The 24,909-nt window shown below is 46.6% G+C and overlaps 1 protein-coding gene, 2 long non-coding RNA genes and 1 pseudogene across 4 annotated transcripts in view; 2 read left to right on the top strand and 2 right to left on the bottom strand.

Moving 5' to 3' along the window:
- Positions 1-6,653: 6,653 nt before the first annotated feature.
- Positions 6,654-8,173, bottom strand: LOC308577204 (STING ER exit protein pseudogene; annotated as a pseudogene). The gene has a single exon. The product of its transcript is annotated as an STING ER exit protein pseudogene (transcript).
- Positions 8,174-8,714: 541 nt separating this feature from the next.
- Positions 8,715-11,282, top strand: LOC308577066. The gene is made up of 2 exons (XR_014003405.1): positions 8,715-9,608; positions 9,772-11,282. It is a non-coding gene; the product is annotated as an uncharacterized lncRNA (long non-coding RNA).
- A 7,029-nt stretch (positions 11,283-18,311) lies between these two features.
- Positions 18,312-18,759, bottom strand: LOC308577111. Its single transcript, XR_014003450.1, has 2 exons — positions 18,607-18,759; positions 18,312-18,378 (listed from the first exon to the last, which is right to left on the bottom strand). It is a non-coding gene; the product is annotated as an uncharacterized lncRNA (long non-coding RNA).
- Positions 18,760-23,285: 4,526 nt separating this feature from the next.
- The window catches only part of RBPMS (RNA binding protein, mRNA processing factor), a 79,512-nt gene continuing 77,888 nt past the window's right edge, over positions 23,286-24,909 (top strand). The window contains 2 exon segments of the mRNA XM_081176969.1: positions 23,286-23,688; positions 23,690-23,800. Coding sequence (XP_081033095.1) covers positions 23,542-23,688; positions 23,690-23,800 — 258 coding nt within the window. The 5' untranslated portion in view covers positions 23,286-23,541.

The raw sequence follows: 24,909 nt of genomic DNA on the forward strand, positions 1-24,909 counted from the left end.
TGTGTGTGATGTATTCCCCTCAGTGGGTTGTCTTCTTCTTAGCTGATAAAAACTTGCGTTTCAGTGGAGGAGTGAAATGTTTTAGCATTACAGGAGGTATAATTTTCAGTGGAATTGGGGCACGTTAAATGCCATAGACACAATTCAGGCAAAGCAATGCACTTTTTTAAAGTCCCACTTTTTTAAAGCCCCACTGCAGTCAGTGGGAGATGCTTAATGCTCACACTGAAACTTACAAATTCATAACTACCTTCTCAGAGGTGGGGAACCTGTGGCCACTCTTCAGATGTTGCTGGATTTGAACTCCCAACATCCCTAACTATTGGCCAATCTGTGGCTGAAGTTCAACAATGTCTGGAGGGAAGCCACAGGTTCCTCACTCCTGGCCTGGATTGCACCTCAAGTGTATTAGAGCTCCTCATCATTTCTCTTAGATGTGTCTCTCTTCAGACAAAAATGGTGCAAGAGTGAGTCCCTAAGTGCTGTGCTGGCAGGAACTAATGGGAGTTGGGAATCCAGAACATCTGAAGGACACCGGATTGGCAAAGGCTGCCCTGAGTAATCCAGCTGTGACTGGTTATCGCCTCCCTTTGGCTTTATAATACACTCTCACACTCCATCCACAGAGCCATTTGTGTGCACTCTAGACAGTGTGAGAGAGTATCTGTACCTTACTGAGCAATCCTACACCTAAGTGTGAAATTCTAAACACCCTTAGGAGTAAGGCTCCTTGAAAAGAGTGGGATTTTCTTATGACTAACCTGTTCAGGTGTGCTCTGTGACCCTAATCAGCTTAAGTCATAGCCCCCAATAAATCTGTTATCTTTTCCCCCAGTTGCTCAAAACGTGCAATCCAGGGGAAGTTATGCATCCTTAAAACTTGTAAAGGAACTTGTAAAGGAACTAAGCCCTTAATTGTGTCTGGACAAGGCCCTCTGATTTCAACTGAACTTAAGTATTCTTACATTTATCTGGATTGTACCTTCCCTTTGGTTTTTTCCCTAGGGTGAGAGTTGTCTAATACAGCAATACCTAATTTCTGTATTCACTGGAGGTTTTTAAACAGATGTTGGATGGCCCCCTGTCAGGGATTATTTAGCTGTGATTCCTGCGTTGCAGGGAGTTGGACTAGATTACCCTCTGGGATCCCTTCCAACTTTACAATTCTCTGGCGCTACTCTATTAGTCCAGAGGCCATCAGCGTAACACAAACTAATAATCCCAGAAGTTGCCAGGTTCTGCCATAATTAGGGTGTCAGGAAGCAAGATGGGTTTTCCGATTATGGAAAACTTTCTCACAGGCATATATGAGGCATGGCAAAACAACAAAAACCCTGCGATATTCCTGAGCTGTTTCTCCCTCCGGAATGGAAGCTCCTCATGGAGAACCATTTGCTGAAGATCTCAGTAAGTAGATAGACTCTCAGATTGAAAATGCTTTGTAAACAAAAATATTCTGCGACTGATGGTAACTTCATTAGCATCCTCTAAACATAGCTGTCCCAATCTGTGCAAAGGCTTGCTTCCAGTGGTGGGTGCGAGTGCTTGTTCCGGCTCCTTGGACTTCCCTAGATGTCAGTGTGGTGTAGTGTAGAGCAGTAGACCCGTAATCTGGTGAACCGGGTTCGCGTCTCCGCTCCTCCACGTGCAGCTGCTGGGTGACTTTGGGCTAGTCACACTTCTTTGAAGTCTCTCAGCCTCACTCACCTCACAGAGTGTTTGTTGTGGTGGAGGAAGGGAAAGGAGAATGTTAGCCGCTTTGGGACTCCTTCGGGTAGTGATAAAGCGGGATATCAAATCCAAACTCTTCTGTGATACGATACACGACTGCATCTAGGGCTGCTAGCAGTCGCATGCACAGAGAGCTGAACTGGGAACCAAGATCTCAAGAACACCTCAAGTGTGTGAACTTCTGCCATCCTCATGCTGCCCCTAAGGCTCATTAAATAGAGTTGCAAATTGAGAACATGCTTCTCTGTATACACAAGGGGCTGAAGCCTTGACTTCCCTTACTATTTTCTAATCCAAATCTCTCTTGCCCCTGTGATTAATTCTCCCTTAGAAACAACCTTGACATGCCTCCACAAACGTTAGGACTTTTTAAACATACAAAATATGCACTCTGCCCTTGGGGAGTTCCAAAAGTACATATTATTCTTACGCAAGGGTGGTTGCTGGAGAGTGTGACCTAGTGGGTAGACTTGATGGATTTGGGATGAAGAGTTCCGTAACACACACTGGGTGACATTGAGCAAGTTTCTGTCTCGGCCTAGTGTTGCTGTGAGGATAACCGGGAGAACTGAAGGAGATGACCTTCAGTGAAGATGTGATCAATCATGCCATGTGTGCTGTAAGCTGAGTTCCATGAACAGAAAACAATGTTTCAGGATAAACGTCTGCCATGGAGCTGGTGGAAGAGGACATCATTTTGCTTCCCCAAAGAAACCATCCAGCGATCCAGCATAAAAAAGCAGCATATTGTACTAGCTCATGCTTCCTTTGACTTAAAGCTTCTAGTGCTTCCCAGATAGCTCAGTTCGTTAAAGCCTGGTGCTGATAATGCCAAGGTTGCAGGTTCAATCCTTGGTGGGATCAGCTGCCCTTATGATCTCTGCCCAAAGCAGGGCTTGCTGCCCCTAGGCAATGGTCTGAATGTGATTCAGCAGTCCTCTTCTGTGATGCAGAAGGCTGTTGGTGGAGCAATACAATCTGAAACACACATGCCCATTGTGTGCTTGTATGTACAGAACAAGTTGTGTGGTTCTTTGTGTCCTCGTCACTTTCTTTGAGGACATAGCCAAATATATCTACCAAAACAGCAATAGCCAGCCATTCCCTCCTCCGTGTTGTTTCCATATCTTTCTCATAACACACACGCCTGCTAATTGTGAGGATTTCTTAAGGAGATGTTAAAGCTCGATGCTTCAAAGATATCAGATGAATGCAGAGCAACATCTCCCTCCCCACATTCCAATGGTGAAAAGTCATTAGAGGAAAGGCTAATGAGTTAACATTGCTGTGATAAGGAAGCTGGAATAGCTTGACCTCCAAGAGGCCCCAGAGTTGAGGGAAAAATGGGTAAATACTCTAAACAATGCTGAGGAAAGCACAGGAAATTGGACTGCCAGGGAGTAGGCCCGTCAAACCAAACAGTACAAATGGTCCAGAGGAACTAAAAGTCTCTTAGGTTTTTCTAATTCTGCCTGACTCAGAATAAAATGCTTTTGTGTATCTGCATCAAACCCAGGGCATTTACATCAGTGGTGCAGTATATGGTGAAGAGAGAAGGGAACACTTTGTGTATGTGTGTGTGTGTGCGTGTGAGAGAAAATGTGTAGAAAATGGGCACAAAGTCGCTGAACTACAACTCCCATATTCCATGGCCATTGCCATGCTTTCTAGATCTGACAGGAGTTCAGCAAAATATGGAAGGCCAAAGGTTTTCATAAATGAGGCACACTGTGTATTCTACTCGTTTGTCCCCGGCATTGAGCAAACTTCCTCTATGCATGGAGGGTCCATTCAGCTCTCATGGCAAATACCCACTGAGATTTATTTGTCTATTCCAGTTTTGAAGCTCTCAAAGTATCTTATCACCAGCAGGCAGGAACATGGGATTGGCTCTCCAGGATCACTTGATTCAAGTTCAAAGCACACACTTTCCCTCAAAGAATTCTGGATATGATAGTTTAATTTCCAGCAAACCTAAACAGAATTCCTTTTGAGGGAAAGAAGGCGCATCGCGTGTGCTTTAAATCATCTATACCAGGGGTCGGCAAACTAAGGCCTGGGGGTTGGATGCGGCCCCCCAGGCTCGTAAATCTGGCCCACAGACCCTGCCGCCACTGGGTCAGCCCCCACCCGCTGCGGATGCCTTGCTGTGCGGGGACTGACTTCCACGATGCTGGCACGGCTTCTGGGCGGGCGGCGACACTGGCGCAGCTTCGGATTGGCTGCAGGAAGTTCCCGCAGCCAATCTGAAGCCTCGCCACCTGCGCGCTGAGGTAAACCCGGCACAGCCATGGACGGAGAGGCTGGCAGGCGGGTCTGGACTGTGATGGGCGCTCCGCATGCGTGGCCTGCCCGCCGACCTGGCCTCGGGCGACGACCCGCAGTGCATGTTGTGCACCGCCTGGGAGTTCTGTGAGGACAGGCCAATGGAGTGGCTGCTTCTTGTCAACAATGCCAGTGAGTGGACACCGCCTAGACACGCTCCTGAGCGCGTGCAGAGTGCGTTCCTCCTCCAGGTCTGGAAGCAGCTGCGGGACCGGCTTGCAGGGTATTTATATTTTTCAAAATATAGTCTGCCCCACCCCAAGGTCTGAGGGACAGTGGACCAGCCCCCTGATGAAAAAGTTTGCTGACCCCTGATCTATACACAGCTTAGTAGCCTGGCTTGGATGGCCGGCAGTTTTCTCTTCTGTCCAGCAGTTTAAGGAGAGATCGACAGTAGGCCTCATTTGACCCCAAAACACTCCCTGATTATTGCTCTGTAGCACCCGGCGCAGGAACGCCCAAAAGCTGCCCAGTTTTCTTTTGGTAGATAGGTAGCCGTGTTGGTCTGCCATAGTCAAAATAAAAAAATTCCTTCCAGTAGCACCTTAAAGACCAACTAAGTTAGTTCTTGGTATGAGCTTTCGTGTGCATGCACACTTCTTCAGATATCTGAAGAATATCTGGTATCTGAAGAAGTGTGCATGCACACGAAAGCTCATACCAAGAACTAACTTAGTTGGTCTTTAAGGTGCTACTGGAAGGAATTTTTTCAGTTTTCTTTTGTAAAGGAAAGCAATCCCATAAGTAGAACGCCTAGATGTCCTAAATCAAAGTGGGGGGAATTCACCAGACAGCACAGGGATCAAAAGCCTAATTGGCAGGCCGACAAGCCGTCCATGTGATGCGAAACACACCAGAGCTCTGGCAGCCGGCTGGTAAAAGTCAAGATAACTGATGGGGGAACAGCAAGTAATATCAGCAAATAGACAGCTGGACACAGCTACAGACCAGTGGCAACACCCCAGAGATGTTTCTTTGAAGGGGAACCAAAATATTTAGGCAGCCGCTGAGCTTGTGTATACACAATACTCTTTTAAGGTGGTACGGTGGTAGATCCAGGGTTCCCTGCCTTGCACACATTGTAGTCCCCACCCTCCATGGCTGCTGTTCAGACCTACAGAATCTGCTTGACCAGCTAGAATGTGGAAGAGAAAACTTGAGGCTGCAATCTCAGAGTTCAGGGATTGCTCACCTTTTAGGCCTGTGGACCCATCTGGGGTTTTTAAGAGAGTGCTGTGTGGATGCAACCACCTCTGGTCATTTATGGCTCCTTCCCCTCCCAATAGAGACAGAAAAAACTGCAGCACAGAGATTTCGCTTTTTCCAAAGGATCTGTATAAAATCCAGCTGTATTAATCTCAGCCTTGGAAAGCACACAGAAGTGAAAGGAGAAATGGGAAAGAACATCACTCTTCCAACTTCTTCCTTTAGCTCTATGTACTATTAATGGGGGGGGGGGGGAAAGGTAGCCACTCTCATCATTACATGGGGGTGGGGCGGGGAGGGGGCAAAACTCAGAAGCTTCATGGTGCATCCATAGGCTTGAGATGTCAATATGCATTGGCTCATACACAGATTTTACAGTGGGTTTACTTTATAACCTGTAAAGTTTTTTTAAAGAATGATTTTCTAAACCAGAAAATCCATCTTTCCATGCAGGAAATTATATGGAGGTGAATTACAGCAATCTTACGAATTTCCAACATTCATGTATTCAGTGTGGCAGCAACATACATGAACTTTTCGTAATGATCATGCACATCACTGGAAAAAATATAGGCAAATAATTACAGTGGTGCCTCGCAAGACGAAAAGAATCCGTTCTGTGATTCTCTTCGTCTAGCGGTTTTTTCGTCTTGCGAAGCAAGCCCATTGACGGATTAGCGGATTAGCGCTATTAGCGGCTTATCTGCTGATCAGATCAGCTGATAAGCAGCTTAGCGGCTTAGAAAAGGGGGGGGGACCAGCAGGAACTCGCAAGACATTGTCGTCTTGCGAAGCAAGCCCATAGGAAATTCGTTTTGCGAAGCACCTCCAAAACGGAAAACTCTTTCGCCTAGTGAGTTTTCCGTCTTGCGAGGCATTCATCTTGCGAGGCACCACTGTAGAATGATTAATGGCTATCTAAACCTTATAAACTAGTATCCACTTAAAAAATAAACTAGTATCCACATGTATAAGGGAATGCTCATTAAAAATTGCACCTATATAGCATTGCACAGCAGTGGAGAATTCTGGAACAACACCGATCTTATGGGGAAGATCCCCAACATATGTAAAAGTGATATTGTAGTGACCCACCCAAACTTACTTTGTTAAATCTCTGGGGTGGTTATGTGTGCAATTTGTGTACTTTTTGGACCTTTTGAACTGCTGTACAATATTCTCTACCATTGAGGAAAATCCAGTTGTCTTGATGGATCCTTTTTTCTGAATACTCTATGAATTAGATGCAACTTACTTTTATATACCACTCCTTCAATCACTTTTTATTTTATTTGGATGAAGAGGGGTTGCCCTGTCCCAGGGCCCATGAGCAAATATCACTTGAAGAAAAGGTGAGATCCCCTCACCATTAATTTTTTAAAACCTGTATGTAAGATGCTGAGTCACATTTAACGCCACCTGTAGTTAGGCTTTTAGTATCTCGATGGAATACTGCTTTGTAGCCCCACAATAACCCTCTCCCATCTTCCAAAGCAAATGTGGGGCGCACGTGTAACCAAGAAATTTAACTTCTTGCCAAAGGCGATGGGGATGGGCTGGAAACGACACACCACATAAAAATAACTTATTAAAGATCTATTTTTCTGTACATTTTGCTTCTAACTCCATCAATACAAACTTGACATATTGCCAGTAACGCGGTAATTTCTATATACACCTGAAGATACAAAAACGTAACTCAAGACAACAGAGGCAGACTAACACCTCTCTGCTCGCTCTTGGGAGAAGGTTGCTTTGCTTTTGCTAGGAAATTAAGGCTGCGGTGCTTCCTAGAAATGCAAATGCAAATAATAATAATAATAATAATTATAATAATAATAATAATTCTGGGAAATGTTTCAGAAGGCACATGGTGAACACAACCCTCCCCAGAGTGAAAGGCAACATCCCTAAGAGGATTTGAATAATAAGGACACAGGGGTGGGGTCCATGATTTTTGTGGGGGGGGGGGCAGAACCTCAGACTTGTATTGATTTACGGCCCCCCTCGGCTACGTCCATGGTGGTGTGTGCCCCCCACCCTTTCCCCCCTAAGAAACGACGCATCCCTCTCTCTGGACGTTTCTTATTTGAACTGCTTGTCGATCAGCGTGCCTTTCCCTTTGGCCTTCTTGCTTCCCAGCTCGGCCTCTTCCTGCAGCCGCCTCTTGCAAGCGCCCTCCCTGCGCAGCTGCTTCTGGATCACGCGCGCGTTCTGCGCGTACGACTCGGCCACTTCCTTGGCTTGGATCTCCTCCTCCTCCTCGTCGACGGTGGAGACGGTGACCGAGCCGCACTTGCCCATGTCCTTCGTCCGACGGGTCACCATCACTTTCTCGGGAGGAGGAGGAGGCGGCTGCTGTTGCAGCAGCTTCTGGGCCCAGCCCTGGCCGAACGGGACCAGGGCGCCGTCGACCACGAAGGTGGCGGGCGCGCCGTCGGGATGGTGGCGGTAGAAGAGGAGCAGCCCGCACCGCGCGCACTTCTTCCGGCACTGCCGCTCGACGCCGCCTCCGTCGCGGCGGAGATAGGCGCCCTCGGGCTCGTCCTCGGTGTTGCAGAGCTTGTGAACGTGCTTGGCGGCGTCTATCACGCGCGCGCGGTCCCGGGGCCTCAGGGGCAGCTTCTCCAGCGCGCAGTCCAGAACCAGCACCATCTGCCCGCACAGGCAGTAATAGACGTGCAGGGGCTTCTCGCCCTCGCCGTACTCCTCGCGGTCGCGCGTATCCGAGCAAGCCAAGGAGCGGGACACCACTTTGGGCATGGCGGGCGGAAAGAGGGGCAGGCCGGCCAGGAAGGAAGAAGCCCCTCCTTCTCGGATATATACGGAGAAATGCAAAATACCGCCGCGCTTTGCACTTCCGACGGAGCTGCGCGGATGCGCAGATGCGTCGCTTGCAGCAAGGCGCGCGCTGGCGCAGAGCTAGGAGGCGCTTCGCGCAGCGGTTTAGCAAACAGCTGGATGGAGCGCCTCCCTCTCCTTTAAAAGGGGTGGGGCCCAGTGGCGTAGCGTGGGGGTGCAGGGGGGGCCGGCCGCACCGGGCGCAACATCTGGGGGTTAGGGTTAGGGGGCGCAAATCCACGGGTTAGGGGGCGCAAATTACTTGCCTTGCCCCGGGTGCTGACAACCCACGCTACGCCACTGGTGGGGCCATGCTGTTTTCTGTTAATTTAACTTCACATATTTAACCAAGTAATCATTAAATTTAATCCAATCTTCCTGATACTCATTAAATATGTTATGTTAAATTACGGTAACTGAAAACAGCTTGCAGATACTTAATTGGTTTAGGATTTTATTTAAGTGATGAATTAATATGTTTAATTTCATAACGTGAAGATCTAAGGATGTTAATGTTTAAGTTAAATTTTATAAGAACTGTGGTTTGGAAAACCGTTAAAAGGATATGCGATGAAATTCAACCAAGGGGAAGCGAGGAAGTCACTTAATAATAATAATAATAATAATAATAATAATAATAATAAATTTTATTTATATCCTGCCTTCCCCAGCCGAAGCCGGGCTCAGAGCGGCTAACAACAGTAAAACGATAAAACATTCTAAAATCATTTCATTATAAAATTAATTCCAATCAAATTAATGGCAACCATTGGGCTAGAGTTCTATGAGGATTACCAAAGGAGGGGGTCAGACTGTGCTTTGGCCAAAGACCTGGTGGAACAGCTCTGTCTTGCAGGCCCTGCGGAAAGATGTCAAGTCCCGCAGGGCCCTAGTCTCTTGTGACAGAGCGGTCCACCAGATTGGAGCCACAGCCGAAAAAGCCCTGGCTCTGGTTGAGGCCACCCTAACCTCTCTGTGGCCTGGGACCTTCAGGATGTTTTTATTTGAAGACCTTAAGTTCCTCTGTGGGACATACCAGGAGAGGCGGTCCCGTAGGTACGAGGGTCCTAGGCCGTATAGGGCTTTGAAGGTTAAAACCAGCACCTTAAACCTGATCCTATACTCCACCGGGAGCCAGTGCAGCTGGTATAGCACCGGGTGAATGTGATCTCGCAGTGAAGACCCCATAAGGAGTCTCACCGCAGCATTCTGCACCTGCTGGAGTTTCTGGGTGGTTTTGTCAGTCCCCTGTTATGTTTATGGTGTATAACCTTTATGTAAAATAATAAAAATTTATAATAAAAAATAGATATTGGCAGAAAGTGATATTGTTAATGGCCATCTGATTGTGCCAAGCTCTGCCTCCATTTTATAACTGGCTCCACCATTTTGTAACGGATGAGCCTCAGTAATTTTCAGCCATCTCAAGGAAGCCCCTGTGCTAAAGGAATACACACTCTGCAAATATAACCAGGCTTAATAGGAGTTCCTATTAATATAACTAGGTTTAATAGGTAGCCGTGTTGGTCTGCCATAGTCAAAATAAAGTGTATCTTCAGATACACTTCTTCAGTGTATCTGAAGAAGTGTGCATGCACACGAAAGCTCATACCAAGAACTAACTTAGTTGGTCTTTAAGGTGCTACTGGAAGGAATTTCTTTATTTAGGTTTAATAGGAGTATTCTCAAATAGAGAATGCTCAGCTTCTCACTTATATATCATTCCCAGGATATATATAATGTTAGGTTGTAAATGGGCCTGAAAATCTAGAGGTTATGCTGAAACTGGTCCCCAAAGGCCTGTGGCGGAGTGGCTACTGTCTGCTGGATCAGAGGAAGCAAATGCTTCAGTCAACAGAAGTGAATATGCTTGCTTATGCCTGCCAATTTGTGAAATTGTGGATTAAGGCAACACTGGGCTTAAATCCAGGGAGCACGAGGACAGCCAATAGAGCAGGGCCATTCAAAAGGAGAAGGGTTGCTCTTGAACAAGATGCCTGTAGAGACAAAAGTCCCAGGGGCCAAAGTAAAATGACACCTCGAGCCTCAAGGCAGCTTCTGCTAGTTGGAGCACTTTTTAAGGGTGTCCCTTCGGCCTTAACCAGAGGAGTCCCCAGGGCCCCTCACTTTTGAGAAAGGAATTTGTTCAGCAGAAGCGTCAAAACTCCTCAGGAATCCTCAAACAATAGAGGGACTGTTCTCCAACCACAGAGGAAGAGAAACCTGTTTATCTATTTTCGTTAGAGAGCATCAGGGGATTTTTGAGGCACTGTTTCTGATGCGTCATATAAGATACAGGTTAATAACATTGGAAAAACCATCTTGATCTGGTGTTCTGTTGCAGAGCCCGTGCTCTTTCCCTGCCCACATAAAATTTAAAAAAACAAAGTGAAAAAAGGTAGTAAGTTATTTATTTAGTAACTGCAGTGTTTCACAGCATTGTTGATGAAAGCTTGCTCGCTATTTTGTCACATTTTGGTTTGTCTTAAAGCTGTTGATTTTGGCTTTTTCTCCTTATGTAATGGCATAACTTCCTCTGTGTGTGTTTGTGTGCACGCTTTATTAAGTGAAATATGGATTGTACAAAGACATATTTTCTCATGTCAAGTCCAAATGCACTGCTAATCTTCAGTTCTATATAAATGGGGAGACATTGTCTACATTCCCCATACTAGCCATAGTTTAATAAAGTTCTATCATGTCCACAAATTTTAGCATTTTTTCCTACTCCAAATGATTCCAAAGACTTTAACTAATTAACTAACTAACTAACTAACTAACTAACTAAAATCCCACCTTCTACGCTGATAGAACCCAAGGCGGCTTACAGATAAAAAGAAGAACCGCTAAAAACATAGAAAAAGCAACTATTAAAATACAATGAAACATTGACAGGGTGAATATTCTTTTGCGGGATGTCCCAACCATGTCATAATTTCAGATGATTGTTGCTAAACTTCTTCTAGCTACATGATTATTATTTTTTTAAAGATGTGGTGAGCTGAAACTGGATAATTCTATCATTATAATTGTTATTATCACTCTGGTCAGTGACCGAAAAAAATCGATTCATTCATTCATAATTATTATTATTTCATTGCAATACAGTAAGATCACAACTTGGGCTCATTTAACGTGTGTATTCAGCTTTTACATGCATGGCAAATAAATAAATAAATGGGCAGCCTTCTGGGAAAAATGACATTCACAACCCCAAGCACCATTGAACCCAATGTATTTAGCCTATAGGCGATATTTGCTTTAGGCGCGATCCTTGGAACATAACCCCACCCCCACGTAAGTTGCAAGCTTACTGTATATCAAGGCTCACTAGTTAACTGGACTTAAGCACTCAAGTCAGAAAATGGAGCTTTTGCTTGGCAATAGTAATAGGAAAACAACAACAGGGAAAAAGGACTTCATTTGCTTTTGCAGTGACAAAACAACATCAATCATATGGAAACCAGCGCAGTGAAGGGTTACAAAGATAACTGATAATTTTTCTTTATTTTATTATTGCATTTGTATTTATGCCTTGACGAGTACCATATGTAATTTGATAGTGTATTTATTTACCTGGTTTCATGCTTAGAGTCATTGTGGTGTACTGTTAAGAGTGGGTGGTGACTATAGCCAGAATGAAATGTGTGAGGAGTTTGCAGGATTGCATCTTTGCATGTTCAGACCCAGAAATCTCCCCACTAAATAAATTCACACTTGACTCAAATTTTAGTTTTGGTTTTTCACATAATTTAAACCACAACTTTATTGATTACAGGAAGTGAATGTTTGCATAGGCTCTGGTTTGACTAGCTCCCTGCCGTGCAGGTAGCGCTGACCCAGGGTTCCAGCATAGGTCAGCCAAGGGTTAACAGCTGGATAAGAGGAAAGCCGGAACGGGCTAACTCCGCCACCCAAATGTCCCCCTGGACTCAGGCACGGGCACAACCCCCTCTCAGGGGTTGACCAAACCATCAAGTCCCTGGATTCCTTTAACGGAATACCCTTCACATAGGGATGGCGAGAGCGTTCTCCCATCCCTATCACCTGAACCAGAGCCTATCCGCAACTTTACAAGTTGTGACAATTTGCTACGTGGCAGGTGAAACCCAAATGGCAACAGCCAATCAGCCAAGTGGGGAAAATTCCTGCCGTGCCCCTGTCCCAACGACAGATGACACACAACGGCATAGTAAGGTCAATCGCAAAATGCCCTAAAAGTAGGGAGAGGTGGGCGGGTGTTCCGAATGCACGCGCCGAAAAAGGAAGCTCTGAGTCACGTGCATGGGCATAAATAGGTCCCTTGAACCCTTTGGACTGCATCCCATTGGCCAGATTGTACCCAGCTACGAGGGACCTACCAATCTGGTATTGTGGCTGACCAATTGTACCCACCCACAACACAGGGTTTCGGTTTCCAGCTCTCACCACAATACTCTTTAAGGGAGGACCCGATTTATCACCCTCCCTCTCTCTCTCTCTCTGCTTCCCCCTCCCTCCAAATCTCTCTGCGTTTTTTTGGAAGTGTGTCCTCCCCACCCCTCAATTACTGAATTGCTTGCAGAGGACCCAAAGTGATTCCTTGTACAGTAAGCCAATATAGGTGTCTGAAAAGATAATAAACTTCAGATTCTGCCAGGCTCCATTGGGCATAGTAGCCAGGATTTATTGGGGGGGGGGGAGCAGGCTTTATGTTAGGGAGGGTCAGAACCGAGTTATTTGCGATGCAATTGGTCAGTTACTTAAGCCTTTTTATTTATTTACTTGATTTATGGGGGAGGGGAAACTGCACCCTCTGGCTATGCCCATCCATTATGACTGGCAAATTCTGCCAGATTCAGCCCATATCTGTCATGGTTCTGTTCTGGCACCGCCCCTAAACCAGCATTCGACCCCCAGGATTCAGAAACTGAGGAAACCCTCAAGTTTCCCCCCCCCCCTGTTCTTTGCAGCTTTGCTCTTCAGATTCCAATGCTCCCAAGTTCTCACCCCAAGGTCTCTGTGCCTCAGAACTGCTTTGATTAACTGCTCAATTTCTCAATTGTTTATCTTCTATACATACCAGCGGGAGGCCCATTCTCCACTGGAAAGAGAACAGTACTACAGTAGCTAGAATAACAAGGGGGGGGGGGGAATTGCTGTCGTTCTCTCAAGGAAATGGACCGTTCTGCCAAATTAATGTTTTTCTACACAGTGTTGCGGTGGGGTGCAATAGTTCAGGTTTCTGTATGTCACAATCCAAGTTCCTATGCATGCACGCGTGCACACACACACACAGTCACAATACAATGAAAAACAACTATCCAAGGTTGGGGGGGGTGAACAGCTTGACACACACAGGGAACAAGTAATCTGGCCATCTATTTGATTATACTTGCTTCCTGGCTTTTGTGTGGTTGGATTAGTGCAGGCTCTCAAGCGTTTAGAACAGGGGTCAGCAACCTTTTTCAGCCGTGGGCCGGTCCACCGTCCCTCAGACCATGTGGGGGCCCGGACTATATTTTGGAAAAAAATATGAACAAATTCCTATGCCCCACAAATAACCCAGAGATGCATTTTAAATAAAATGATGCATTCTACTCATGTAAAAACACCAGGCAGGCCCCACAAATAACCCAGAGATGCATTTTAAATAAAAGGACACATTCTACTCATGTAAAAACACGCTGACAGTGGCGTAGCGTGGGGGGTGCAGGGGGGGCCGGCCGCACCGGGCGCAACATCTGGGGTTAGGGGGCGCAAATCCACGGGTTAGGGGGCGCAAATCCACAGGTTAGGGGGCGCAAATTACTTGCCTTGCCCCGGGTGCTGACAACCCACGCTACGCCACTGCACACTGATTCCTGGACCATCCGTGGGCCAGATTTAGAAGGTGATTGGGCCGCATCCGGCCCCCGGGCTTTAGGTTGCCTACCCCTGGTTTAGAAGATGGAAGTAGAGACATTCTTGGGCACTTATGAAACCCCTATTTTCCCATGCAGGATCACAGCCTGGGGAAATGCGTGCATCCCTAACACAGACATGTTCATCTTGCTGGCCTTTTCCTTCCAAACACAGGTTGCTGCAAAACACGGGAGTTGGGAGAGTGCTTTTGTGCTCATGTTCTGCTTACTGGTTTCCCACAGTTATCTGGTTGGCTACTGTGAGAACAAGATGCTGGACCAAATGGGACGTTGGCCTGATCCTGCAGGCTATTATTATGTTCCTCTCCTATGCTGAATTAGTTTCCTCTTCAAACATCTGTACTGCCCTGATTTGGAATACAGTGGTACCTCGGGTCACATACGCTTCGGGTTACATACGCTTCAGGTTACAGACTCCGCCAACCCAGAAATAGTACCTCGGGTTAAGAACTTTACCTCAGGATGAGAACAGAAATCGTGCTCTGGCGGCGCGGCGGCAGGTGGAGGCCCCATTAGCTAAAGTGGTGCTTCAGGTTAAGAACAGACCTCCGGAACGAATTAGGTACTTAACCCGAGGTACCACTGTACATGTTATAGAAGTTATGTATTTCTATATACTCTATACCTTGGCTCCCGAACACCTCCGTTTTTTAATGTTTCGGTTCCTGAACACTGAAAACCCGGAACTAAATGCTCCGGTTTCTGAAAGTTTTTTGGAAGCTGAACATCAAACTGCTTGAGTGCAGGACCTCCTGCAACCAATCAGAAGCTGTGCCTCAGTTGTTTAACATTTCGGAAGCCGAACGGGCTTCTGGAACGGATTATGTTCGACAACCGAGGTTTGTCTGTACCACCTCTAAGTAAGTGTGTACTATCCCAGGCTAAGTTGGGAGTAAACCCTAGGGGAAAATCTGTAACCCTTGTGGGACATCTTCAGAAGAAGAAAAGGCTAAGGGGTAAAACCTACACAAATCTGGAGCCGAGTCCCTAAGACCAGAGGTTTTCAATATTTTTGAGTCCACGGCTCCCATAACCAACTACATTCTTTCTGCGGCACCCCTGTGGGGCTCAGGAGCCCAGTTATGTCACCCCTTGACTGCAGAGCAGGCAGCCTCTTACCCCTTTTTTGAAGACCCTTCCTTGTGGAGTGTTCCCTCAGCCTCCTCTCCCCTCTCCTTGGGAGTCCTTTGGTCAGCAGCTGCTGCCGTCCCTGGTCTCTGAGCTGCCCCCAAAAGAGGTGCTTCCCAGAGGCACCATTTGCCTGCGGAGCTTGTAGCCAGGGCTGCTGCAATGAACAGCTGTGCAAGCCTTTGGGAGGCAGAGACGTGAGAGGGCATCAGAGGAGGGAGGGAAGGAAAGAGGGACAGAGGCCAGTGTTGCCCACAGCCCGCGGCACTCCTGACTATCGACACCCCAGGGTCTTGACATCTGAGCAGTCCAGGACCTCCATACACACTGCCCAGACTTGCGCCCTGGAGAGGTCACTTTGTTCCTGCTAATGCAGCAAAAACAATGCAGGAGGCAGCGGTTACGAGTTACTGGTCTCTGCAGCCACAGCAGGCGCTGTGATTCTCTACTCTAGCAGTTTGACTTCACCTCCAGAGTCAAACTCTGTTTTCTTTTGAAATGGACAGATGACAACAGCAGCAATCCCAGAGCAACTGTTAGTTGGAGCAGGAATGGTTTCTAGCAAAGTGAGGGGAAGTGGCAGTTCTTTATCTGTCCAATAGCTAAGGCTAGGCTGTTCTGCTCTTTGTGGCCCTTGTTCCTGCCACTGATGAAGGGGGAAAGAGTTCCTGTCTCCTGTACTTCCAGGATAACTTGCTTATACTCTAAGGTGCTACTGGATGGAATTTTTTTAATTTGCTTATACAGTACAGTATTTTATCTTATTATTGAAACCTATATACCTCTTGATTGAAACAGTTTACAAGAACTATTAAAAAATGTAAGTAAAGAAATTTTAAAACAATTCAAAATATTCTAAAATAATTAAAATTAAGCATAAAAGAAGTCATCAACATCTACCTGTCTAGATAGGCTTGCCTTCACAGAAATGTGTTAAGCAGACGATGAGAAGAGTGCAGGGATGTCTGCATAATGTTAATAGGCAGGAAACTCCAAAGTATAGGTGCTGCCATACTAAAAGGTTGATTCCTCACAACTGTGGAACAAGTGTCTTGTGGCACCTGCTACACTGCCAGTTCTGCATATCAAAGCAGTTGAGTGGGCATGTATTGGGGAAGGCAATCACACAATTATATATTAATTCTCCCTTACTGAATTTAATAAAAGCAAAAAAATGCAAATAAAAGTGATGGGAACATCGCTAGCAGGCGATAGGTATATTTATAGTGACATGAGTGCTGGCCAATCTGTGCTGCTCAGAGCCACCATTAGTTACAAACTTGCAGAATTCATTTTGTGCAACCTGATCCTGGAGGGGGGAAACGCCTGTATGGACTCAACAAACTGAAATCCCATACAGACCAGTTCCACTGCTCTGCAAATGTTACATCTTATGTAGGATAGGCTCTCTGGAGCACTTCAACAGTATAATCATACTGAACAGAAGTTTGGCCTGCTTAAACACATCCCCTCCCTCCTTCATCTGAAGTCTGAATATTTATTAAAACCAACAAACCGTGGTGTCCAGTGGGGCAGATACGGCAGAAGGCAAGGAGACCAGAATAGGCAGAACCAGAGGCAGAATCATAGAATCATAGAGTTGGAAGAGACCACAAGGGCCATCGAGTCCAACCCCCTGCCAAGCAGGAAACACCATCAGAGCACTCCTGACATATGGTTGTCAAGCCTCTGCTTAAAGACCTCCAAAGAAGGAGACTCCACCACACTCCTTGGCAGCAAATTCCACTGTCGAACAGCTCTTACTGTAGAGCTTACTTTAGAATCATGTCCTAAGTGGCTGTAACTCATAAGGCCGGCAGGTAGGGGCTGTCTAGGGCAGGCTGAGGTTGGTGGGGCAGTGTCCCATTTGCACCAGCCCCCACTGCTAAAAAGAAAACCCTTGCAAACTTAGAAGCCTTTCTAGTTCTCCATCACAGCTTGTCTGAATGCACTTGCTAGACAGCTAAAGTAGCTAGAAACCTGAAATTAGACTGCTTGTTCAAGAGCCCATCCATCATCACCAACTCATAGACACATAAGAAGACTGAAGATCCCCTTTCAAGTGATAATCCTTCTCAAAAAACCACAAAAACCCACCTTACTGTAACACAGAGACATTGCCAGAAGAGGCTGACTCACAGAATTTGTTGTTGTTGTTGTTGCTGCTGCTGTTGTTATATTTTTAAATATCCCACCTTTTCCCCAGACTGGGACTCACAAGGCAGCTTACAGATAAAAATACAAAAACACAGATAAAAGTCGTGAAAGCTAAAAACATAGAAAAGATTATAATTTAAAAGGAATAATCTTTTTTATGTTTTTTACGTTTGCTAGTTTTAATTCTACAGTGGTACCTCAGGTTAAGTACTTAATTAGTTCCGGAGGTAAGCTCTTAACCTGAAACTGTTCTTAACCTGAAGCACCACTTTAGCTAATGGGGCCTCCTGCTGCCGTCGCCCCCCCCCCCGCCGGAGCACGATTTCTGTTCTCATCCTGAAGCAAAGTTCTTAACCTGAAGCATTATTTCTGGGTTAGCGGAGTCTGCAACCTGAAGCTTATGTAACCTGAAGTGTCTGTAACCTGAGGTACCACTGTATTAGCATTAAAACTATGTATCTTATAATTCTATTAAAAATACAGGCAGCAGCAACAACAAAAATATCACAGCGCCAGCCCTTTCCTTAAAAACAGTCAGTTCCTAAAGACCTGCTGGAATAAAAGGTCTTCCTTCACCTGCCAGTGGAAGGACAACAAGGAGGGAATCAGTCTAACTTTCCCAAGAAGAGAGTTGCAAAGTACATTTTCATATGTCTTGGGAGGCCAGCCACAGTTATACCAACCGAGTAGCATTAACACCCCAAAAGGCTCTTGTTTCTCCCACAGCCACATCCTTGGAGTCAAGGAGAGATCCTGGAAGGCTCACTTTCCGCTTGCTGTTTTGCTTCTGGCTGATATCACTGCATTTCAGCTCCCAACTCAAGTTCTTTCCTTCTGACAATCTCTGAGTTCAGGGAGGTGTCCCACCTATCTGGCACAGAGCTCCCTTTCCTTTGTTCTCTTAATGCCCCATCTCCCAGGCGATCACCTCATTGGGCTTATGTTTTAACATTTGCTGGAACCAGGGGTTAGAAGGAACTCCCTCCCCCCACAAACTCATAAATATATGAAGTCCCACCATGCTGTCAACTTTGATTGAATTTTATTTTAAAATATCTGTGGTTTCACATATTTTCTAAGTTTCAACCTTAATACAGTGGTACCTCGGGTTACATACGCTTCAGGTTACAGACTCCGCTAACCCAGAAATAGTGCTTCAGGTTAAGAACTTTGCTTCAGGATAAGAACAGAAATCGGGCTCCGGCGGCGCGGCAGCAGCAGGAGGCCCCATTAGCTAAAGTGGTGCTTCAGGTTAAGAACAGTTTCAGGTTAAGAACGGACCTCCGGAACGAATTAAGTACTTAACCCGAGGTACCACTGTAACAGTATGTTGCTCTATGTACAGCTGTGATTTTGGGGAGACCTGGATAGAGAACCTACTCCAGCAGCTATCTGGGAGAGAGAAGGAAAGTAGATTGCAAGGAGATCTGTTCTGACAGAGCCTGGGAAGGATCCCAGCTCTTTTAAGGTAAATACCATAACTTACTGGACAAGTGTTTGGCAATTATATAAATACTGGCAAAAGTCAAGCAAAGCTAAAAAGAGACGCTGCCTTACAGCTGCTAAGGAAAACTCCAGTCGTTTTCTTGTTCTTGACTGCCATATATGGGCTATTCCATGGCATTTCTGTAATGCTTTGCAGTGTGGCACATCTCATCCCTGAAGAGAAATTTGTGTGCAGGTTGACAGGGGTTTCTGTTTGTATTTTTGTATTGTACTGTTTTTTGTGATGTTGCATTTTCTTTGTCTTTTTATGCTTTTTTATTGTGAAAACTTAATAAAATATTTAAAAAATAAAAATAAAAAAGACAGGGGTTTCTCTTAAAGAAAGGTAGAATCAGATGCCTTTCCCCCCCCTTCATGCTGTCTGGCACATTGTCCTTTATGCACTGTGCTCCAAGGATAGCCAGAAAAATAGGAACAGCAGGCCCTAAAGCCACCAAGCACAAACTGATAGACAGATGACTCCTTCAATCTTAGTGTTTCAGGTGACAGGGAGGAAACAAACACCACCCACTTCCACCTTATTCTGGGAAAAAATCACTGTCCCTGTGTGTTGTGCACTGAGAGTGATCTTGAGGTAAAAGGCTCTTCCCAATCCGTAATCTCAATGTTCAAAGATTGCGGCCCTCTTCTAATTATGAACAAATTGGTTCTTTGTCTCTCTCTCTCTACATCTTCACTTGGTTTTGGGGGGTTTGATGAGTCACTGTTTTTGTTGATTTGGAAATATTTTGGTTTTTATGATGTTGGCATTTTTCGGCGGCTTAATGTATCTTTGTGGATTTGGTTCTCTTGCATGTACAAGTTCATTGATGTAAGCTGTTTTGAAATTTTCTTCTCCAGGGGGAAAAAGTGGGAGCTATGTTAAAAAAAGAAAAGAAAAAAGCATATTCAGGGAAAGATGGGTGGTGGCGGTGGGCAAACTGTCTTTCAGCAAAATTCATCTGCCAGAAGTGGCCTAGGCGACAAAGACAAAGTTCTCTAAAGAAACCCAGGGTTCACTGGAACACAGATTGGAAACCACACCGTGTAGGACAGAGGTGGATAACCTGTGGCACTAGGTTGCACGAAGCTTTCGGCCTAATGTCAAAAGCCTTTTTGCAGGCTGTTTAGTTAAGACCTCTGGCTATCTGTCCCACCCCTGGCTGTCTGATGGGTAAGGGCAGAGGAGGGGTTGCAGAAAGAGATAGAAAGGAGGGTGGCAGAAAGCAAGAATTATGCCCTCCTTTCACTGTGGCCATTGGCAGAGTAAAAGCTGCACATCCTGGGTCTAAGGTACCAAATATTCCTAACTGATAGTACAGTGGTACCTTGGGTTACATACGCTTCAGGTTACATACGCTTCAGGTTACATATGCTTTAGGTTACAGAGTCCGCTAACCCAGAAATATTGCCTCAGCTTAAGAACTTTGCTTCAAGATGAGAACAGAAATCGTGCTCCGGCGGCATGGCAGCAGCAGGAGGCCCCATTAGCTAAAGTGGTGCTTCAGGTTAAGAACAGTTTCAGGTTAAGGACGGACATCCGGAACGAATTAAGTACAGTGGTTACCTCAGGTTAAGAACTTAATTCATTCTGGAGGTCTGTTCTTAACCTGAAACTGTTCTTAACCTGAGGTACCGCTTTAGCTAATTGGGCCTCCTGCTGCAGCCACATGATTTCTGTTCTCATCCTGAAGCAAAGTTCTTAACCCAAGGTACTATTTCTGGGTAAGCAGAGTCTGGAGTGTAACCTGAAGTGTATGTAACCTGAAGCGTATGTAACCCGAGGTACCACTGTACTTAACCTGAGATACCACTTTACTAGAAAATGAAGCATAGGTGATAGGTACTTTGTTACCTCTAGTACCCAAGAGCCACTCATGTCAAAAAGACATGATGTTGTCTTCTTACTTGGTCGGCCTAGCAGAAACAGTCTGTGGTGTGTTATTTGCTTAGTGTGTCTCCCTGTTCCTGCTATCTTACATTACCACAACTAGGATCCCCCCCCCGCTCTGAAACAGAGTCTAAACACCAAGCTGGATGTGATGCAAAAGTTCCGTGACTGGAATGCCCACGTTGTTTTTCCTTTCTGAAAGTCTGCCATGAAGGACCCTTATCTGAAATATGTACAAAGCACAGGACGGCAGGCCTGTAAGATTCCCCTCCTCTGCATAATTTCCTCGCATCTCTCCCCACCCCCAAACCCTATGCAGTGCTATTTTGCCCTTACTGAGAAAACTTGTGTTGCCCATATTTATTTTTGAAATAAGGGGGGGAAAGAACAGCTTGGGGTTTCAGTGGGAAAACAGTATGGAAGGAAAGGTTAAGAACTCTCCTCATTGCATAAGCCCAGGTCTGGATTGTGCCCTTCCCCTTGGCCGCGTTTTGCAAAAGAAAAAAAAAACATTGGAAATTCCTTTTATATCACTTCTAGTTTGACCCTAAAATATATTATTTTAGCACTCTTTTGGGTCCATAATGTCAAAATATTGTGGGGCATGTATGTGTGTTTGAAATTAACATAGATATTCTAGTGATTTTCTGGGATGTGGTTCTTTCAACTACTGTCATAAAAATAAAAGTCAAAGTCAAAGAATATGAAGACGCACACACACTGAATCAACAGATTGAAACGGCTTCAAAGGAGCCACTTGTGTGCTGTGCTGTACTGTCAGCAGCGAGCTGTGCCTTTAGAAATGTTAGAACCATTATAAATCCTTTCTGATCTTCAGACTTATTTTTAGTGACATGAGGCAGGTATCATGTTGATCAGCCTCAGCGTGAAGCCTTCCTAGATCTAATGACTTTTGGATTTGATGCAAACTGGTGGGCTGATTTATTTATCTGTGCTTGTAATGATAATTAATAGGGAAAATCATCTGCGTAAGAAGAACCTGCTGGATCACGCCAGTGGCCCATAAAGTCCGGCATCCTGTTCTCACAGTGGCCTCCCAGGTACCTGTGGGAAATGTACAAGCAGGATCCATGCCCAAGAGCCCTCGCTCCTCCGGCAGTTTCCAGGGACTGATTGTTGTTGTTGTTTAGTCATGTCCGACTCTTCGTGACCCCATGGACCAGAGCACGCCAGGCACTCCTGTCTTCCACTGCCTCCCGCAGTTTGGTCAAACTCATGCTGGTAGCTTCAAGAACACTGTCCAACCATCTCGTCCTCTGTCGTCCCCTTCTCCTTGTGCCCTCCATCTTTCCCAACATCAGGATCTTTTCCAGGGAGTCTTCTCTTCTCATGAGCTGGCCAAAGTATTGGAGCCTCAGCTTCACGATCTGTCCTTCCAGTGAGCACTCAGGGCTGATTTCCTTAAGAATGGATAGGTTTGATCTTCTTGCAGTCCATGGGACTCTCAAGAGTATCCTCCAGCACCAGAATTCAAAAGCATCAATTCTTTGGAGATCAGCTTTCTTTATGGTCCAGCTCTCACTTCCATACATCACTACTGGGAAAACCATAGCTTTTACTATACGTGGCTGGTAGCCATCAATAGCTTTTTTCTCCATGAATTCGTGTAATACTCTTAAAAGTCATCCATCACTGCCTCCTGTGGGAGAAACTTCCATAGTTTTAACGATGTGCTGCATGAAGTACTTTATTTTATCTGTCCCAAATCTTCCAAAATTCACCTTCCACAAGTTTCAGTGTTTTGAGAGAGGGTTAAAACCATTTTCTATCCACTTTCTCTCTCACATGCATGATTTTATAAACTTCTATCATGTCACCTCTCACTTGCTTTTTTCTATAAACCAGGAAGTCCCAAAGGCTGCCACTTTTTCTCATAGGGAGGGGGTGGGTTGCTCCACCCCATCGATCATTTTGGCTGCCCTTTTCTGAACCTTTCCCAAGCATACAAATACCCTTTTGGAGGTTAGGCAACCAGGACTGTATTCAGTACAGTGGTACCTCGGGTTACAGATGCTTCAGGTTACGCGATTTCGGGTTGCGCACTGCGCCAAACCCGGAAGTACCGGAATGGGTTACTTCTGGGTTTCGGCGCTCACACATGCGCAGAAACACCAAATCACGCTTTGCGCATGCGCAGAAGTGCCAAACCGCGACCCGCACGTGCACAGACGCAGAGCTGCGGGTTGCGAATGTGCCTCTCGAACGGATCACAATTGCAACTTGAGGTTCCACTGTATCCCAACTGTGGCCCCCTCAAACATTTTAGGGGGGTGGTGGTTTGAAGAGGCCTTGGCTCCTTCCAACTGTCTGACTTCACCCCCAAAGGCGCACACTTTTCCATTGTCGCCAGAGACAGACGGACGCCAACAACCTGGGTGAGCCCCACGAGGGGCGAAAGATTCCTGCGTCGCAGGGGGCTGGACTAGATGCCCCTCGTGGGTCCCCCGGCAAAGCAAGTTCACCCCACGTCCACTTGTCATTTGCCATTGGGTTTGGGAGTCACCACCCCGCCAAGCTCCTCCTTCCTTCCCCAAGCCTCGACGCCTTGCTTTCTGACCCGCCTCTCTTCACGTGCCAGAGGGTTGCCGAGGGGGCTTCCTCTCCTCTCCCTCGCGATTAGTCGACACCCCCAACACCCCCCTCCTCCTCCTCCGCTCCCTCCCACGTCGTCCCAGGGAGTGGGCGCCAGGCGCGCGAGCCACCTTCCCCGCCAACCAGAGCCAGGCGCGCAGGCGAGGAGCTCGCGGCTCTTCCCCTCACGACTTCCTTCCACGGAAAAGAAGCAGCCGCCGCCTCTTTCCCGCCCCTCACGCGGCTCGCTCGGGGTCTCTCTCGCCGCCGGGGAAGCCCTGCATGCTGCTGAAGCAGCTGTCGCTGCTGGTGGCCAGGGCGAGAGCCCCGCTGCTTCTTCGCCTCGCCTCGGCGCGCTCGCCTGCCCGGCAGCAGCAGCAGCACCTCAGCCCAGACGCGCCGCGGACGGGAGAGGCGAGGCAAGGAGGAAGGAGGCGGCGGCGGCGGGCCAGGGCGCTCCGGACCGGCGGAGGGAACCATGAACAGCGCCAAAGGCGAGCAGGAGCACAGCCCCGCCGAGCCCAACCTGCAGGAGGAAGAGGTACCTGCCGGAGGGGAGGCGGGCGGGCCAAAGGCGCTGCCTCCCGGGCTTTCGCTTCGGAGCGCAGGGGCGGCGTGCGTCATGGGCTTGTCCGGGGAGCCCTGGAAAAAGTTTTGGGGGAAGGGGGGGAGCGCTTCCAAGCAGGGCAGCCGTAGAGCTTTTCGGACACCCCCCATCCCTGCCACCCAACCATCCCGTCCCTTAAAACGCATTGACACCGAAGCTGTTCGCTCCGTCCGCTTTGGGGGCTTGGAGAGGTTGCGCAACGCTTGGAAAACGAAAGGCGCGCCGAAGGTTTTCCGAAGCAACTAAGTTTGACCTTAGTTTGAACGGGGAAAGTGGGATGGTTGGTGGTGGGAAAACATGGGAGGCGAACACTGTGTTTTCTCCTTTTCCCTCTTGTGGTCGTGCGCTTTCTCCCTGTAACCTAGTTGCCCCCCGACTCCCCACATTAAAAGCAGAGTACTCCTTTAAAGAAAAAAAGCAAGCCAGGCGCTCTGATTAATAGATAACGTATCGAGCGCATTCTTTCCCGATGAGTTAAGATGCAGAGAACTTGCACTTGGGCAAATCTTAATTCAGAGCCACCTTGGGGAAAGGTCGTAGTCAAAAAAAGCAAAGCGTGGCAAAACACGCAAATTAAGTTGGCGATGCGCTTTGGCAATATCGGTAAATGGTTGAACTCAATAATAAAGCAGTGCGAGTGATTTCCATCGTTAGAGATTGTTGTACAGTACTGTATTGTGTTGCCCATTTATGGTTCAACCCTATATGCTTACTCAGAAGCAAGCCCATACTGTTCAGTGGAAAACACTCCTAGGTAGGGTTGTATATCTCATAGGATTGTATATCTCATAACATAAGTAATTTCCTTGAAATACTTATGAGCTCTTGTAAGTTTGAGGTACTAAGCCATGCTTTATGTCTTAACCACCACATTCCACTTATAGACTGTCTACTCACTTTAAACCTCCCTGTGTGTGATTTGAATATTACAACCTTATAATGGATAGGTAGCCTGTGAATTTATAACGCCTACAGCATTTCTGTTCACAGTCTTTTTTGCAGGGTGATAAACAGTCAAAACTCAGTGTAGTAGGACCTTAGGC

This window comes from Podarcis bocagei, assembly GCF_964188305.1.
Source record: "Podarcis bocagei genome assembly, chromosome: 17".
NCBI classification, from domain to species: Eukaryota; Metazoa; Chordata; class Lepidosauria; order Squamata; family Lacertidae; genus Podarcis; species Podarcis bocagei.